This window comes from Dromiciops gliroides, chromosome 3, assembly GCF_019393635.1.
Source record: "Dromiciops gliroides isolate mDroGli1 chromosome 3, mDroGli1.pri, whole genome shotgun sequence".
Lineage (NCBI taxonomy): Eukaryota > Metazoa > Chordata > Mammalia > Microbiotheria > Microbiotheriidae > Dromiciops > Dromiciops gliroides.
This window is the reverse complement of record NC_057863.1, coordinates 549,272,827-549,288,418: the sequence shown is the minus strand read 5'-3', so window position 1 is coordinate 549,288,418 and position 15,592 is coordinate 549,272,827. Positions and strand designations below refer to the sequence as shown.

The window sequence follows — 15,592 nt, the reverse complement described above, 5'->3', positions numbered from 1 at the left end:
TACTTGGGTTGAGGATCCACAGCTCTGTTCCATACATACTGAGCTCTCAAAGGGGTTTGTAGGATAATATAGAGGAAATATACACCCATCCACACACATACCCATACATTGGCTATGGTTTCTACCCCCCTCCAAAATTTTGTACTTCATACCTGAAAAGGATGTGTAGATAGGAGCCAAGGCCAGTAAGAATGTGCCACCAAGCATGTAACTGTGTAAAAACACCCACAAAAGGTGGCACCTTTGTTCGAAAGTTCCTGTTGGGAGGAAAAACAGAATAAACCAATTTTTGTGTAATCCCAAAAATGTGCAATTACAGCACCTGCTGACACAGTTCTGGGGACCACCAAGCATGTGGTTTTCATGCATGGTAAAAAATGTAATTCCTGAGGGTTGTTACAGGTTAGCTGCATTCAGGACTTTTGCTGCATTCCTTGCTCATGCCCCACCCCAAACCACGAGGTAAAAGAAGGTGACTTTTCTAGGATGTCGCCAGGCTTTCAATGCTGATCAAACTCCATACAACATTGACTAGAATGTGGATGCCCGGGTTTGCATTTTATCTCCTGCACATTCTAACGCTGTGACCCTGGGCAGGCCACTTTCTGAATGCTCAGACTCCTACTGTGCACAATAGCAGCACTACTATTTGCGGTACCTGTGCCTCAGGGTGGCTGGGAGGGCTCCCTAAACTTTGGCTTACATTTAAATCAGAATTCTCTCTGTTTTTCTATCATTAAAACAGTTCTTTGATCTGCTACTTTATTCCCCCTCTTGCTTTAGAATAAAACTTTTTTTGTTAGGCAATGGGGGTTAAGTGACTTGCCCAGGGTCACACAGCTAGTAAGTGTCAAGTGTCTGAGGCCGGATTTGAACTCAGGTACTCCTGAATCCAGGGCCGGTGCTTTAACCACAGAATAAAACTTTAAAATGATATTACAAAGTGTGACAAATACGTGGGTCCAAAATATACGTTTACACTGCAGGATGATCAGGTTTCCTTAGCGCTCTGAGGCTTCCAAAGCACTTTCCTCAAACCAGCTCCGAGAGGCAGGGGATACATGTATGTTATATTTAAAATGACACATCACTTTACATTTGCCGCACTTCTGGAAACAAACTATGCAATGAGGTTTGTTTTTTCTTACCTCAGGGATTCACAAAAGATGTTGTCTACATTCCAAAGGAAAAATCCCATTAAAAATATGCCTAAGGATGTGTAACCCAGTCCTCTAAGCCATGGATATACCCTGTGGAGAGAAGGAAAAGCACAACTGAATTCAGGCGAATCCACTGCTCAAAAATCTTGAGTATCTCTCTGCTGTCTTCTGGCTAAAGTACACATTCCTTCTGCGATCTGTACTCCACTTATTTATTTATTTTTGTGGGGCAATGAGGGTTAAGTGACTTGCCCAGGGTCACACAGATAGTAAGTGTCAAGTGTCTGAGGCCGGATTTGAACTCATTTCCTCCTGAATCATGGCTGGTGCTTTATCCACTGTGCCACCCAGTTCCCCTTTTTTTTTTCTGATGCTGTTTCCTATGTCTCAAGTGCCTTCTCTCCTCTTAATCCATTGACATCTTACACCTATTCTTCCAAGTCCATTGCCAATGCCACTTTCCCCATAAACCTTAGGATTCTCCCCCTTCCCTATAAGTGATTTTTCCTCCTCTGATCTTCATGCAATTATGATCGGTAAACACTTAAACCTGAGAAGTGGCACAAAGACATTTACAACCATAAAAGGCTACGGGCTTCCAAATTGTTGGGTAGATCTTTTATGGGAGATTCTTGTTAAAGACAGGGCCGGGGCAGCTAGATGGCATAGTGGATAGAGCACCGGCCCTGGATTCGGGAGTACCTGAGTTCAAATCCGGCCTCAGACACTTAACACTTGCTAGCTGTGTGACCCTGGGCAAGTCGCTTAACCCAAAGTGCCTCACTAAAAATAAAATAAAATAAAGACAGGGCCAAGACTACTGATAGCATTTCTAGAACTATATAAAATAATATTGGGAAGGGGAGACCCCTGAATTTATTGGGTTATAAAGACAGGCAAAGAGGAGGTGAAGCTACCCTTATTTGGTGATGAAATGATAGTTTTATTTAAAACATCCTATGGAATCAGCAAAGATACTGAGATGAATAGTTTCAGTAGGGTTGCAAAGTACAAAATAAAGCCATAAAATCAATAGCTTTTCTATAGGATAACAAAATCCAGGAGGCAGTAACAGAAAAGGGATTCTCATTCAAAATAACTACAAAATGGGCAGAGTCAAGATGGTGGATTAGGGGTAGCCACCCATCTGAATTATTTCAACATTTCCCTCCAAACAAGTTTAAAATAATATATCAAATCAACCTTTGGAGAGGCAAAGCCAATAAAAAGTTGGGGGGAGATATTTTTCTGGCCTGAGAAAACTTAAGAGGTCAGCAGGAGAAGTTTGTAACATGGTTGACATCGGGGAATAGTCTGGTGGAGGTTTGTCAACACATACATAGTGGTGGCAATAGTAGCAGCAGCAGCAGCTTCAGGAGCCCTCAGCCCAGAGATGGTGAGGGGTTCAGAAAACTACTCAGAAAGAGATTAATAGGGAACTTTTCTGGCACTAGGTACAGCTGGTGTTGATTGACAAGTCACAGTTCCAGGGTGGAAAGGAGTCAGTCACAAGGGATCAGGAGCCCTGGTCACAGCACCAAAGCAGAAAGGAAGGCTACTGCATGGAGATGAAAGGGACAAGGGACTCTTCCTTGGTAAAGACCATAGCACAGACCTCTTCTAGGACCATAACACCTTGGAAGCACCAAAAATTTGCAGACCCCTAGAACTAGCTCTGAAAACAGTAGCACTAAAAAACGTGAATCTTGGCATAGTGTCTCCCCTTTCCCCCTGAGGTGAGCAGAGCCCAACTTTAACATAAAGTTCAAAGTCAAGAAAAATAAAATAAATTCAGAAGAAGATAACAATGTGAAAATAGCAACCCCCCAAAAAGAGCTTCAAAGAAAAATGCTAATTGGATCCAAGCCCAACAAGAATTCCTAGAAGCATTTGAGAAAGAGATAAGAGTGGTAGAGGAAAAATTGGGGAAATAAATGAGAGTGATGCAAGAAAATGATGAAAAGAGAATTGACAGCTTGGTAAAAGAGGCACAAAAATACTGAATAAAATAATACTTGTTTTTAGGCAATTGGGGTTAAGTGACTTGCCCAGGGTTACACAGCTAGTAAGTGTTAAGTGTCTGAGGCCGGATTTGAACTCAGGTCCTCCTGAATCCAGGGCCGGTGCTCTATCCTCTATGCTACCTAGCTGCCCCTAAAAGAGCACTTTTAAAAACAGAATTGGCTTAATGGTAAAAGAGGCACAAAAAATTACTGAAGAAAAAAAAACTCCTTAAAAATTAGAATTGGGCCAGTAGAAGCTAATGATTCCATGAGACATCAAGAAACAAAACAAATTCAAAAAAATGAAAAGACAGGAGAAAATGTAAATATCAGAAAAGTATTTGACCTAGAAAATAGATTGAGGAGAGATAATTTAAGAATTATTGGACTACCTGAAAGCCATGATCACAGAAAGAGCCTATAAATCATATTTTGAGAAGTTATAAAGGAAAACTGCCCTTTCTGAGGTATCATCTCATATGCAGTACATTGTTAAAGGTGACAAAAGACATGAATGGTCAATGTTGGAGAGGTTTTGGAAAGACATTTACATCAACCCATTGTTTGGAGACCTTTGAACTGGCTCAACCATTCTGGAAAACAATTTGGAATTACATGAAGAGTGGGACTAAATTGTTTCTCTAACATTTTGATGTAGAAAATCTACTGCTGGGCAGAAACTTGAAGAAGGCCATTGACAAAGGGAATGTATCCAGATAGGCACAAACATTTTCTTATCTGTACTTTTTGTGGTGGCAAAGACATAGAAACAACATAGATGTCTATTCATTGGGGAATAAACAATGGCATATGAATGTAATGGAATATTTTACTATGCTGTAAGAAACGACAAATGTGATACAGAGAAACATGGAAAGACACATTAAATGATACAAAGTTAACTAAACAGAGCCTGAAAAATAATATGCACAATGACTACCACACTGTAAATGGAAAAAGTAACACAACTGAAACTGAATGTTGTGAAACTATAAGGCATAAGCTTATCTCCAGAGAAGTGGTATAAGAAGATTATCCCTGCCCTCCAATTCGCTTCTCAGAGGATGGGGGTGGTTCATGATTGTGGAACACTACAAATAATGGCAGACTCTATCCATGTGTTGATTGGTTTCTTTGATTTTTCTTCTCTTCCTATTTCTTTATTCTTTAAAAAAATTCTTGTTATAAGATATGGCTCTCTGGGATGGGGAGAGGGAGAGATACAGGAGGAATTACAGGTGATATAAAAAACAAAAACTAGACATGAAATCTATTAAAAACAAAAAAGATATGGACAAGGTTATGATAGGATGCAAAGGCTGAAATTGATCTGGTAAATATACTTGATGAAATGGTAGATCCAGCATTTAAATATACACTTATTGCAGTCTGCCTTTAACATAAATAGTAGATAAAGCAGGGGTCATTACCATTGTGGGGGAAGACTACATTCTGGATAACCCTTTTTGACCCCTTGTCCCAAGTTTCATTAGCTGTTCCCAAAGGTGAACTATATGAGGTGGTTTCTAAGGGTATGTGTTTGTGTTGAAATCTAAGAGAGTTAAGTGTGATACAGTGGAAAAAGCATTGGGTTTGGCATTAGAGGACCTGCTTCTGAATCCCAGCTCTGCTAATGACTCTAGATGTCCCCTTATTCATGTCACTTAACCCCTGGTTTCCCATCTGTCCAATGGAGGGAGGTAGATTAGATGAATTCTGAATCTATGACCCTATGATTTATGATTGGGGATTTTATGTGGGATACTATCTATGTCTAGAGGCCCCAGGTTCTATGGGATATGGAAAAATCCAGTCTATGACTTGGTAAAGCTTTTCTTATGCAGGAAGTGTAAAAACCTGGCTTAGGTAGCTGTTGGAATTCGTCAAGAGGACCCTTAATAGGAAGAAAGTCATGTGAGTGAGTTGGATGTGTTTGGAGTAGCAAAGTAGGTCGGAGGTTGAATTTGAGGAAGAAAAATTTGGAGAACAATCTCTAGCCATAGATCTAATCCAGATTCTTCTGTTTGTAGTAAGAGAAGCATGATCAAGGAAAGTGAAGGAAGATATAAAGAGGATAGATGGAGGTTAGGGAACAGAACTTAAGAAGTATAAGAAGGTAACTGGTTAAAAAAGGCAAAGTAAAGGGAAGCTAGGTGGCAGAGTGGATAAAGCACCGGCCCTGGATTCAAGAGGACCTGAGTTCAAATCCAGCTTCAGACACTTGACACTTACTAGCTGTGTGACCCTGGGCAAGTCACTTAACCCCCAATGCCCTGCAAAAAAAAAATAAAGGCAAGGTAAGTGAGAAAAGGAAAATGGAAGAATGAGTGGTGGTGAAATGCTAAAATAGCTAAGAGATTGGTACAAGGCTAAAGGGGGAAAGAGTGTAGCTATTAAGTTTTTGGTAAGACAAAAGAGAGGAATTTCAGTGATGGCAAATTATTAAGAAGTGATAACAAGTAATAATAAGGCTGTAACCAGGTGCTTAGGGTTGAGGGCTAAACAGTCAGCAGTACTGTCAAGAAATAAGGCTGAAAAATTGGGGTAACTGTGCAGCAGCTTGCATCAAATAAATGTACAATAGTTGTCTCTCTCCCATAGTCGAGTGACTTATTTTCTGTGTTCTAAGTATAGGCTGATGTCCCTCCTAGAAAAGAAAGTGAAGGATCTTGAAGAACCTCTCCAATATTCCAGGGTATTAAGAAGAATGAAGAATTCCTAAAAGAATAAAATTTAAGACTTCAAAGATTTAAATGAAAAAAAAAAAGCAACCTGGAATGGAGATGAGGAGACTTGACCTTTGCAAGGATAATACCTGAGAAGATAAGGGAAAGACAAGCTGTACACCATTACAGACTTAAGATCTGATGTTCTTCCTGAAGAGAGCTGAATGACCTGAAGGGGAAGAAGCTGCTTGTCCTCCCAAGAATGACAGAAGCTGCCATGGGAGAGATCACCCACCAAGGGGCAAAGGAAGAAGAGTAGCAATAGTTTGTGATTACCCAGGGATACCAAGGCAGCTATTTGTTCACCTGACAAGAGAGGTCAGTTGTCTTACTGGGGTAGAGAACTCCCAAAGGCTTATCAAAATGAATGACGATATCACCAAACAGAGGGCATTATGGGATGTAAAATGGATAACTTTGATTAAATTAAAAGATTTTTGCACAAGCAAAACCAATACAACCAAGATTAGAAGGAAAGGAAAAAACTGGGGAGAATTACAAGTTTTTCTGATGAAGGCTTCATCTCTCAAGTATATACAGAACTGAGTCAAATTTATAGGAAAATGAGTCATTCTCCAATAGATTAATGGTCAAAGGATATGAACAGGAAGTTTTCAGATGAAGAAACCAAAGTTATCTACAATGATATGAAAAAATGCTTTAAATCAATACTGAGGTACCACTTTATACCTATCAGATTGACTAATGTGACAGAAAAGGAAAATGACAAATGTTGGAGGGGATGTGGGAAAACTGGGGCACTAGAACACTGTTGGTGGAGTCATGAACTGATCTAACCCTTCTGGAGAGCAATTTGGAATTATACCCAAAGGGTTATAAAACTATGCATACCCTTTGACCCAGCAATACCACAACTAGGTCTATATCCCAAAGAGATAAAAGAAAAAGGAAAAAAGATGTATATGTACAAAAACATTTATAGCAATTCTTTTTGTTGTGGCTAAGAACTAGAAATTTAGGGCATGTCCATCAATTGGGAAATGGCTAACCTAACAAGTTGTGGTATATGATTGTGATGGAATATTATTGTGCTATAAGAAATGACAAGGGGAATGGTTTCAGGAAAACCTGGAAAGACTTATATGAACCGATGCAAAGTGAAATGAGCAGAACCAGGAGAACATTATACTTAGTAACAGCCAAGACAATTCTGAAGGTCCTAGGATGAAAAACACTATCTACCTCCAGAGAAAGAAGTGATGGAGTCTGAATATTGACTAAAGCACACTGGGTTTTTTAAAAAAAAATTTTCTACATTATTTTTCTTGTTTTTGGTCTGTTTTCTTTCAAAACATGACTGATATGGAAATATGTTTTGCATGACTGCCATCTGAGGGGATAGGGGAGGGAGAGAATTTGGAACTCAAAATTGTAAAAAATGAAGGTTAAAAATTGTTTTTACATGTAATTGGTAAAAAAAATTCAAGCAAAGGAAAAAAAGACATACCCACTTCTGACAACTCATTTAGGTATAAACAACACTACCAGGAATAACCTAAAATTATTGCTAATGATTATAGTTTTAGTAAAAAAAGTAATAATCATAAAGATACAGGTTGTGTTCTCTTCAATGCTGGCTACTGAAGGCAAGGGATGTAAATGAGAAAAATTAATTTGAGAAATGAACAGCTGATTAAGAAGGTAGCGTCTGAGAATGGGATTTGCATGTCAGGATAATGGCTTATAACTGTTGTTATTTGGCATTTGTTTTCAAAGAGGACTAATGGCATCTTGGGATGATGTCTTGACTTGTGTGTGAATTAGAGTTAATCGAGGCAGAGTTGCACAAAGTCATCGGTTTCACTCTTTTTCCAGAGTCATTGAAGTTGAGTGGCGTGACAAAAGTCAAGACCACTGGTGACGGCTTGGGATGCACCACCTAGCTCTAAGTGCTCCATAGAGACTGTTGGAACAAATTGTGCACATCCACCCATTCCTCTGGGGGAAATCTTCACATGCCTGGGGTAGACACTCCCCCCGACTCACGGATGGGCTTGAGGCCTGTTGGTTACCCTCAACCTGGTTTAGCCTGTCTGCTGAGATGGTTTAGCAGGTGTGGCCACTGTCCATGCCACAGCTTCTTAGAGTGAGAGGTGAGAGCTGGGTGACAGGTGGCTACCAAAGGTGGATAACCAGCCCTGAAAAGCCCTCACACCAAGGTGCTAGTCTATGGCTTAGGGTTGGCAGACTCCCATCCAGAGATGGAGAACATATAACAATATATAACATATAAAACTGTTATTTTTCATGTCACTTGCAAATCTTAACAAAAGGGCTTTAAACTAAAAAGGATAAGGCAAGCAGAAGCCTTCTTCTGTATATCCCTAAAGTTAAACTACAGAGTAGAAGTGTCAAACTCAAATAGGAACAAGGGTCACTAAGCCACATATAAGGATCTCTGTGGGCTACATATTGACTTAGAAAATCACACGTATATATGTTTCTTTTTTTTTTTAAACACATCAACACATTGGAATAAGAGAGGAACTACATTTTAATCTGATTTGGGTCATACTCAGGAGTGTTGTGGACTGCATGGGGCCTGTGGGCTGCATGTTTGACAACTCTGCTAAAGAAAATAGCCACATAGAAGTGAAAAGCGACAGCTGGGGCATCCAGAAATTAACAGGAGCCAAAAGCCAAGAGCCAAGAAAGTAGTTAGCAGTAAAACCGCTGGCCTCAAATGTCTATACACAAATGCCCACATTTTGCAATGAACAGGAAGTAAAGGTTCCAAAAGGGGAAGATCTGGCCTCACAAGTATTCTCGAAAATTGGTGGGAAGAACCCCCAATTGGACTATGGCTTTGGATGGCTTTGCCTGATTCAAAATAAACAGGATAGGTAAAAAGGGAGAAGGAGATAGGGAAAGCAGAGTATATTAAGTAGGTATATTCATGTAAGGAAATCCAGGAATCACACAGAGAAAAGTGTGACAGAGTATTTGGGTGAAGATGAAAGGAGAAAGAAACAGTAGAGATTTTGTCATCGGAGTATATATACTACAGACCCTTTGGACAAAAGAGAGCAAATAGCCGAGGAGTTTAGGAAACAGATCATAAATCTGGCATAGAGGCAAGAGATAGTAGTGATGGTATATTTCAATGATCAAGACATCTTTTAGATCTTTCTCTCTGTCTCTCTGTCTCTGTCTCTCTCTTTCTCTCTTTCTCTCTCTCTGTCTCTGTCTCCCTCTCTCTCCCTGTGTCTGTCTGTCTGTCTGTCTGTCTCAAAAGCAGAGCAATTAATAACTTCTCACTTGCCCAGGTGATAAATTTCATCCTTCAAAAGGTGGAAGATCCAAAAGAAGGAAATTTTGTTCTGGAAATGATGGGAATTTTAGTGGGAAGTAACTACTCTCTTACAGAGTTTGTGATAGAGAAGAGGAGGAAATCCAAACATATTTTAACTTTCACCCTAGATTTTGGGAAAGAAGATTTCCAAAGGTTCAGAGGAAAGACGGGTAGGATTCCATGGAGTAAAATGTTTTGGGGAAAGTCAGCCTAGAATATATAGATGATGCTCAGGGATAAAATTCTGAAAAAAAAAAAGCAAAACAAAACCCTAAAGAGAAACAATTCTAATAACTAGGAAAAATGGGATTTATCTGAAGAGATTGACGTGGCTACACAGGGAACTTGCCAAACAACTTTGATTTTAAAAAGAAACATAAAGAAGGTGGAAGCCAGGCCAGGGAACAGAAGATGATAAGTGTTCCAGGTCTTGTAAATATGATGTCAGGAAAGCTATAGCTCACAATGAGCAGAGGATGATGAGACATGGTTTTATTTTCAGTTCCAGATTCTCTTCCCCTCTCTATCCCTCCCACAGTCATTGAGAAGGCAAGAAATATTATACTCATTGTATTGTATCAATACAATGCACATAACATGCAAAACATTTCTACATCTGTCATGTGCTGAAAAAAGAAAAAAATATGCTTCATTCTGCACTCTGAATCCATGAGTTCTCTCTCAGGATGTAGACAGCATTTTTTATGATGAGTCTTTTGGAATTACGGTAGATTATTGTATTGATTAGAGTTACTAAGTCTTTCACAGCTGATTATCCTTTCAATTATGCTGTTACTGTATAAATTGTTCTCTTGATTCCGCTCACTTCACTTTGCATCAATTTATATAAATCTTCCCAGGTTTTTCTGAAATCATCCCCATCATAATTTTTTATAGCACACTGGTATTACATCATATTTATATACCATAACTTGTTTGGCTATTCCCCAATTAATAGGCAATCACTCTTTGCTATGATAAGAAGAGCTGCTATAAATATTTTTTACATTTGGGTTCTTTCCTTTTTTCTTTGATCTCTTTGGGATACGGACTTGGTATCAGTACTGTCTGGTCAGAGGGTATGCACAGTTTTATAGCTTTGGGGCATAGTTCCTCAGAGTAGTTGTTAATGGCTTAATGTCACTGTTGTTAGAAGTCTCTAATGGAGGGCTCCAGGGATCTGTGCTTGGCTTCATGCTGTTTAATAGTTTTATCAATGACTTGGATAAAGGCACAGATAGAATATTCATTATATTTACAGATGACACAAAGCTGGCAAGGATAACTAACACACTCGATGATAAAGTCAAGATTTGAGAGGATCTTCACAGGCTACAACATCATGCTGAATCCAGTAAGATATTAAATAGGGATAAATGTAAAATCTTAGACTTTTTAAAATAAATGACATAGGAATAGGCACTGTACACTGCTGTGGTAAGATAATGGAATCTGGCAGACTGATTGGGATGGGCCACACCCTATGCTGCTGATGTCAGCAGGAGAAACCACTCTCCACAAGCAGCTTGAAGGACTTCCCCTTTTAAATTTGGCCCCCCACTGCCAATGTCAGACCTGATCTGGAATATTGTATTCATTTCTGGTCACTACAGTTTAAGGACTTGATAAGTAGATGAGTGCCCAGAAAAGGGCAACTGTGATGGTAAAGGATCTTGAATCTGTGATGTCTGAAAAAAAGTTGAAGGATTTGAGGCATGTCTAGCTTGGCAAAAAGAAGACTCCTGGGGGACTGAGCTATCTTTAAGTATTTAGAGACCTGTCATGTAGAAGAGGGATTAAATTTATTCTCGTTAGTCCCAGAGGACAGAACCAAGAGCAATGGATGCAAGACTTGGCCTCTGGACACACTTTCTAACAACTCAAGGGGTCTAAAAGGGAAGAGAACTTCCTCTAGAAGTGGGAGGGGCTCCTCTTCCTTAGAAGTCTTTAAGCAGAGGTGGGAGAACCACGTATTGGGTGGTATATGGGATGTGCTAGATGGTTCCTGAGGTTTTTTCCAACTCTCAAATTCTGTGATTCCATGATCTGAGGCTGGGAAGAACACTGAATGGAGGAAATAGTACATAAGGAAAGATTTAAATGGGCAGAGATATAGAGATAACTGCAGGCATGGGGAGGATCCATGAAAGTGCATGGAGCCAGTGAAGGCAGGATGAGATCAGGGAACAGTTAGTGGTATGACTGGGGCTAGGCTGTAGAAGGGAATCACTGTGAAAGAAGGCTCAGAGGGAAGACTGCAGCCAGGCTGTGGAAGCCTTCCTCTGCTGGGCTAGGGAGTTGGCATTTTATCCCACCGGTAACAGAACTAGAGGTAGGAAGGGGCCCCATCCGTCACCTTACACCCTTTACAACATTCTCAACAAGTATTTGTTCAGTTTCCCATAGAAGAGAACCCACTGCTTCCCGTCTGACTTGCGGACATCTCAAATTGGTAGGAAGTGTTACCTTAGCATGCGTCTACGTCTGGTTCTTTTTATCTTTCACATATTGCTGTTATTTTTGCCCTTTGGTGCAAAGCAGAACAAGTTATTACTTAGAACACAGAGTAACAGCATCAGAAGGGCCCTTAGAACATATCTAGGCCAACTTGTCAATCTTGCAGATGAGGAAAGTGAGCACCAAGGTCTTAGTTAAGTGACTTGGTTAAGGTCAGACGGCTAATTGATAGCAGAGCTAAGGCCTGAATCCAGGTCTTCAGAGCCCCTGGGGCAATGAGGGTTAAGTGACTTGCCGAGGGTCACACAGCTAGTACATGTCAAGTGTCTGAGGCTGGATTTGAACTCAGGTCGTCCTGAATCCAGGGCTGGTGCTTTTATCCATCGCGCCACCTAACTGCCCTCAGAGCCCCTGAATTTGAATGGTCAGAGAGGTCATTAACAAATTGGTGTCACCTTGGAAGTAAACCTCTGGTGAAGTCTTACAGGGATATGTGTGTGTGTGTGAGAACACACACACAAAGGAGTTTACAATCGAATGGGGGGAGGAACAACATGCAAACAAATATATACAAAGCAAGTGATACACAGGATGAATAGAGAAGATGAAAGTTTACAGTAGAGTTATCACCAAATGAGGGCCTCCTCCCCTCCTTCTGGGTCCTCCTCCTTTCTCTCTGTGACCTAGATTAAGGCACAGATAATATATTTATTGGATTTACAGAGGACACAAAGCTGGCAAGGATAACTATCATGCTACATGACAGAGTCAAGATTCGAGATCTTCACAGGCTAGAGCATCATCCCTTTCTTGTATTAGCTTCTATAGGTTCAAGTCAATGACTCCTAAATCCATATGTCAAGTTCTAATATCTCAAATGAACTCCAATTCTGTTTTAGCAACTGTTGCTAACATCAAAATAATGCTGCTCAGTGATGCTGTGAAGAGAGCACTAGGTTTGGAGTCCAGAAGACCCCAGTTCAGTTCCTGCTTCAGGTACTGACTAGCTGGGTGACCCTGGGTAAGTCATTTTTACTTCTCAGGCTCAGTTTCCCTCTCTTTCAAATGAGGGAGATGGACTTGATGACCTCTAAATTTCCTTCTAGCTCTAAAACTGATTTGTGCCCACCATGATGATGTATGATCCCACAGACCCTTCTCTTTGCACCTCAGTTCATTACCCCCTTACTTCAGGTCCTCATCTCCTCTCACTTAGATTATTTTCACAGTCCCTAATTGGTCTCCCTGCCACTCCAGTCCATCCTAAAAGTGCCGCCAAAGTGATCTTCTTAAGTACAAGCCTGACCATGTGACTCTCCTACTCCATTAATTCTAGTGGCTTCCCTATTATCTCTAGGATTAACTAGAAAATCCCTGTTTAGCTTTTAAAGCCCCTAGACAGCCTGGCCCCACATGTATTCCTCTGTGAGTCAGCCACACTAGCTTCCCTTCTGTCCCTTACAGTCCAGTGCCCATCTCTGTGTTTGTGGGGTGGCCGTTCCCTGTCGCCTGGAAGGCTCTGCCCCCTTCCTTTTACCTCACCACCTCTTCCTTTAAGACAATCTTCTGCAAGAAGCCTTTCTTCATCTTCCCAAACTACCTTGTATAGAATGACTTTTCATATATTTGTTCTTATTCACTACTTATGAAGTATATCACTATTCATATACTTGTTTGTCTACCTCACTGCAGTGTCAATTCCTTGTGAACACTATTTCATTCTTTGTACTTGTATCTCCAGTACTTACCACAATGTCTGGCACATACTTGTTGATTGATTGCTGAACACTTTTTTTTTTTTTGGAGGCAATTGGGGTTAAGTGACTTGCCCGGGGTCACACAGCTAGTAAGTGTTAAGTGTCTGAGGCTGGATTTGAACTCAGTTCTTCCTGAATCCAGGGCCGGTGCTCTATCCACTGTGCCATCTAGCTGCCCCTGCTGACCACTTTCAACGGCATGCCTCATAGGCCTCTCAAAACCCCAATTTACTATCTTGCTCCCAAACCTCCTCCTCCAAACTCCCCCATTTCTGCTGTGGATAGCACCATCCTTCCAGTAACCCGGGCTTATAACACGAGTCCTCCTTGACTCTCTCCCTCCCTCCCTCAGTTGCTGAGCCTTGCTGATTCTACCTCTGCCCCGTTCTCTTCATTCACATAGCTCCTGCCCTCCTGCAGGCCTTCATTATCTCTGGCCTAGACTATGCCAACAGCCTCTTAATTGGTCTCCCTGCTTACAGTCTTTCTTTTCTCCAAATTTACAAAATTACCAAACTACTATCTGCAAAACACAGATCTGACTAAGCTATTACCCTAGTCAGAAATCTTGAGGTGTTTGCCAGTGCCTTTAGGATACAATGCAAACTCCTCAGCCAGGCATGGAAAGCTTTGTACAATGTGCCTCACACCTCTCTTTGCAGTCTGATTTTCTATTACTCCCTTTCATGCGCTGCCTATTCCAAATTGGCTTTCGGGTGCTCTTCCTATCTGACAATTCACCCTCTGCTGTGTCTGTTGTGCCTTGGAACGCTGAAGAACATATGCCAATTGATGCCTGGAATGTCTCTTTGCCTCTTGGAATCCCTAGCTTCAGAGCCACTTCCTCTAGGAAGCCTCCCCCTCCCCCATGCTAGTATTCTCTTTCCACTTCAATTACTTTGCATTGTGCCTTGCATTTACTGTGTTTTGTACAGAATGTAAGTTCCCTGAGGTCAGGGTCTGTCCTCAGCTTTTGTTTTTGTATCCCCAGTGCCTTGGGGGTTTAATAAATGTCTGTTGTTGAATACGTGTAATACCCTAAAAAAATCAACTTCATAAGTTGATGGGGGGAGATTTTGTTGAACAGTAGTCTGATATAAATCAACAGTGTGATATGGCAACCAAAAAAAGCTAATGAAATCTCAGGCTTCATTAAGAAAATTCTATTTTCCAAGTCTAGAGAGGTGAAGAGCCCCAAGTTCATGTCAAATGGAGAGAGAAAGAAAATGGAAAGAAAGAACTGGAGATATTTAGAGATTTAGGGAAGATGGAGATAACTTTCATCAAGTATTTAAAAGACTATCATATGGGAGAGAGATTAAACTTATTCTTTTTGACCCCAGAGGACAAAACAATGACCAATGGGTGGACATTTCAAAGAGGAAAATTTAGGCTCGATTTAAGAAGAGCCTTCTTAACCACTAGAGCTTTCCCAAAGTGAGATGATTGCCTTGGGAGGTGGAGAGTTTCCTCTCACCAGAGATCTTGAAGTGAAGGCTACATGACAATTTATTGGGTATGATGTGAAGGGGATTCTTTCTCAGGAGGAGCTGGACTACGTGGCTGCTAAGGCCCCTTCCAACTTTAAAATTACATGACTTTGGGGAATGGGAAATTAAATTTTATGACAATAAAAATATGCATTTATTAAAAAACCCTATTAAAAAGTTGTCTTTATTTCCACTTCACTGTGTGTTGCATCCCTTCTAAGTATAACACGTTTGGTTCTGTGAATAAAAGTTAGAAGTGTATTGTGTGTATGTATGTATGTATGTATGTATGTATGTATGTATGTATGTATGTATATGTGTGTACCTATCTATAAGCTACTAGACTTGGAGTTCTTTGACAGTAGGAACCATACATATTCTTTCAATTTAATTTAACATTATATATTAAATGTCTAAAATGGAGGAGGGCCCTGTGGTTGGCACAGGAGCTAGAGACAGTTGTGACACAGACTTTGCTCTCAAAGATTTAAAATATAGTGGGGGAAAGTACAACTATACCAATACCTATAATATAGGTAATATGAATGATGGTAGCATTAGCCAAAGGGATATGAAAAATTTGAGGAGGGAGAGAATACTTTCAATTGGGGGAGAGGGGAACGGTGTGAGGAATTTTTAGGGAAGGTTTCATGAAGACACATCCTTGAAAGAAGGGAAGGGTTTCA

The 15,592-nt window shown here is 40.5% G+C and overlaps 1 protein-coding gene across 2 annotated transcripts in view; it reads right to left on the bottom strand.

Annotated features, from left to right (window-relative positions):
- The window catches only part of ACER3 (alkaline ceramidase 3), a 216,768-nt gene that overhangs the window by 9,688 nt on the left and 191,488 nt on the right, over positions 1–15,592 (bottom strand). For both annotated transcript variants that reach the window (XM_043998252.1, XM_043998253.1), the window contains 2 exons: positions 1,149–1,250; positions 153–257 (listed from right to left, as the gene is read on the bottom strand). In XM_043998252.1, the coding sequence (XP_043854187.1) occupies positions 153–257; positions 1,149–1,250 (207 nt within the window). The remainder of the gene's footprint in view (positions 1–152; positions 258–1,148; positions 1,251–15,592) is intronic.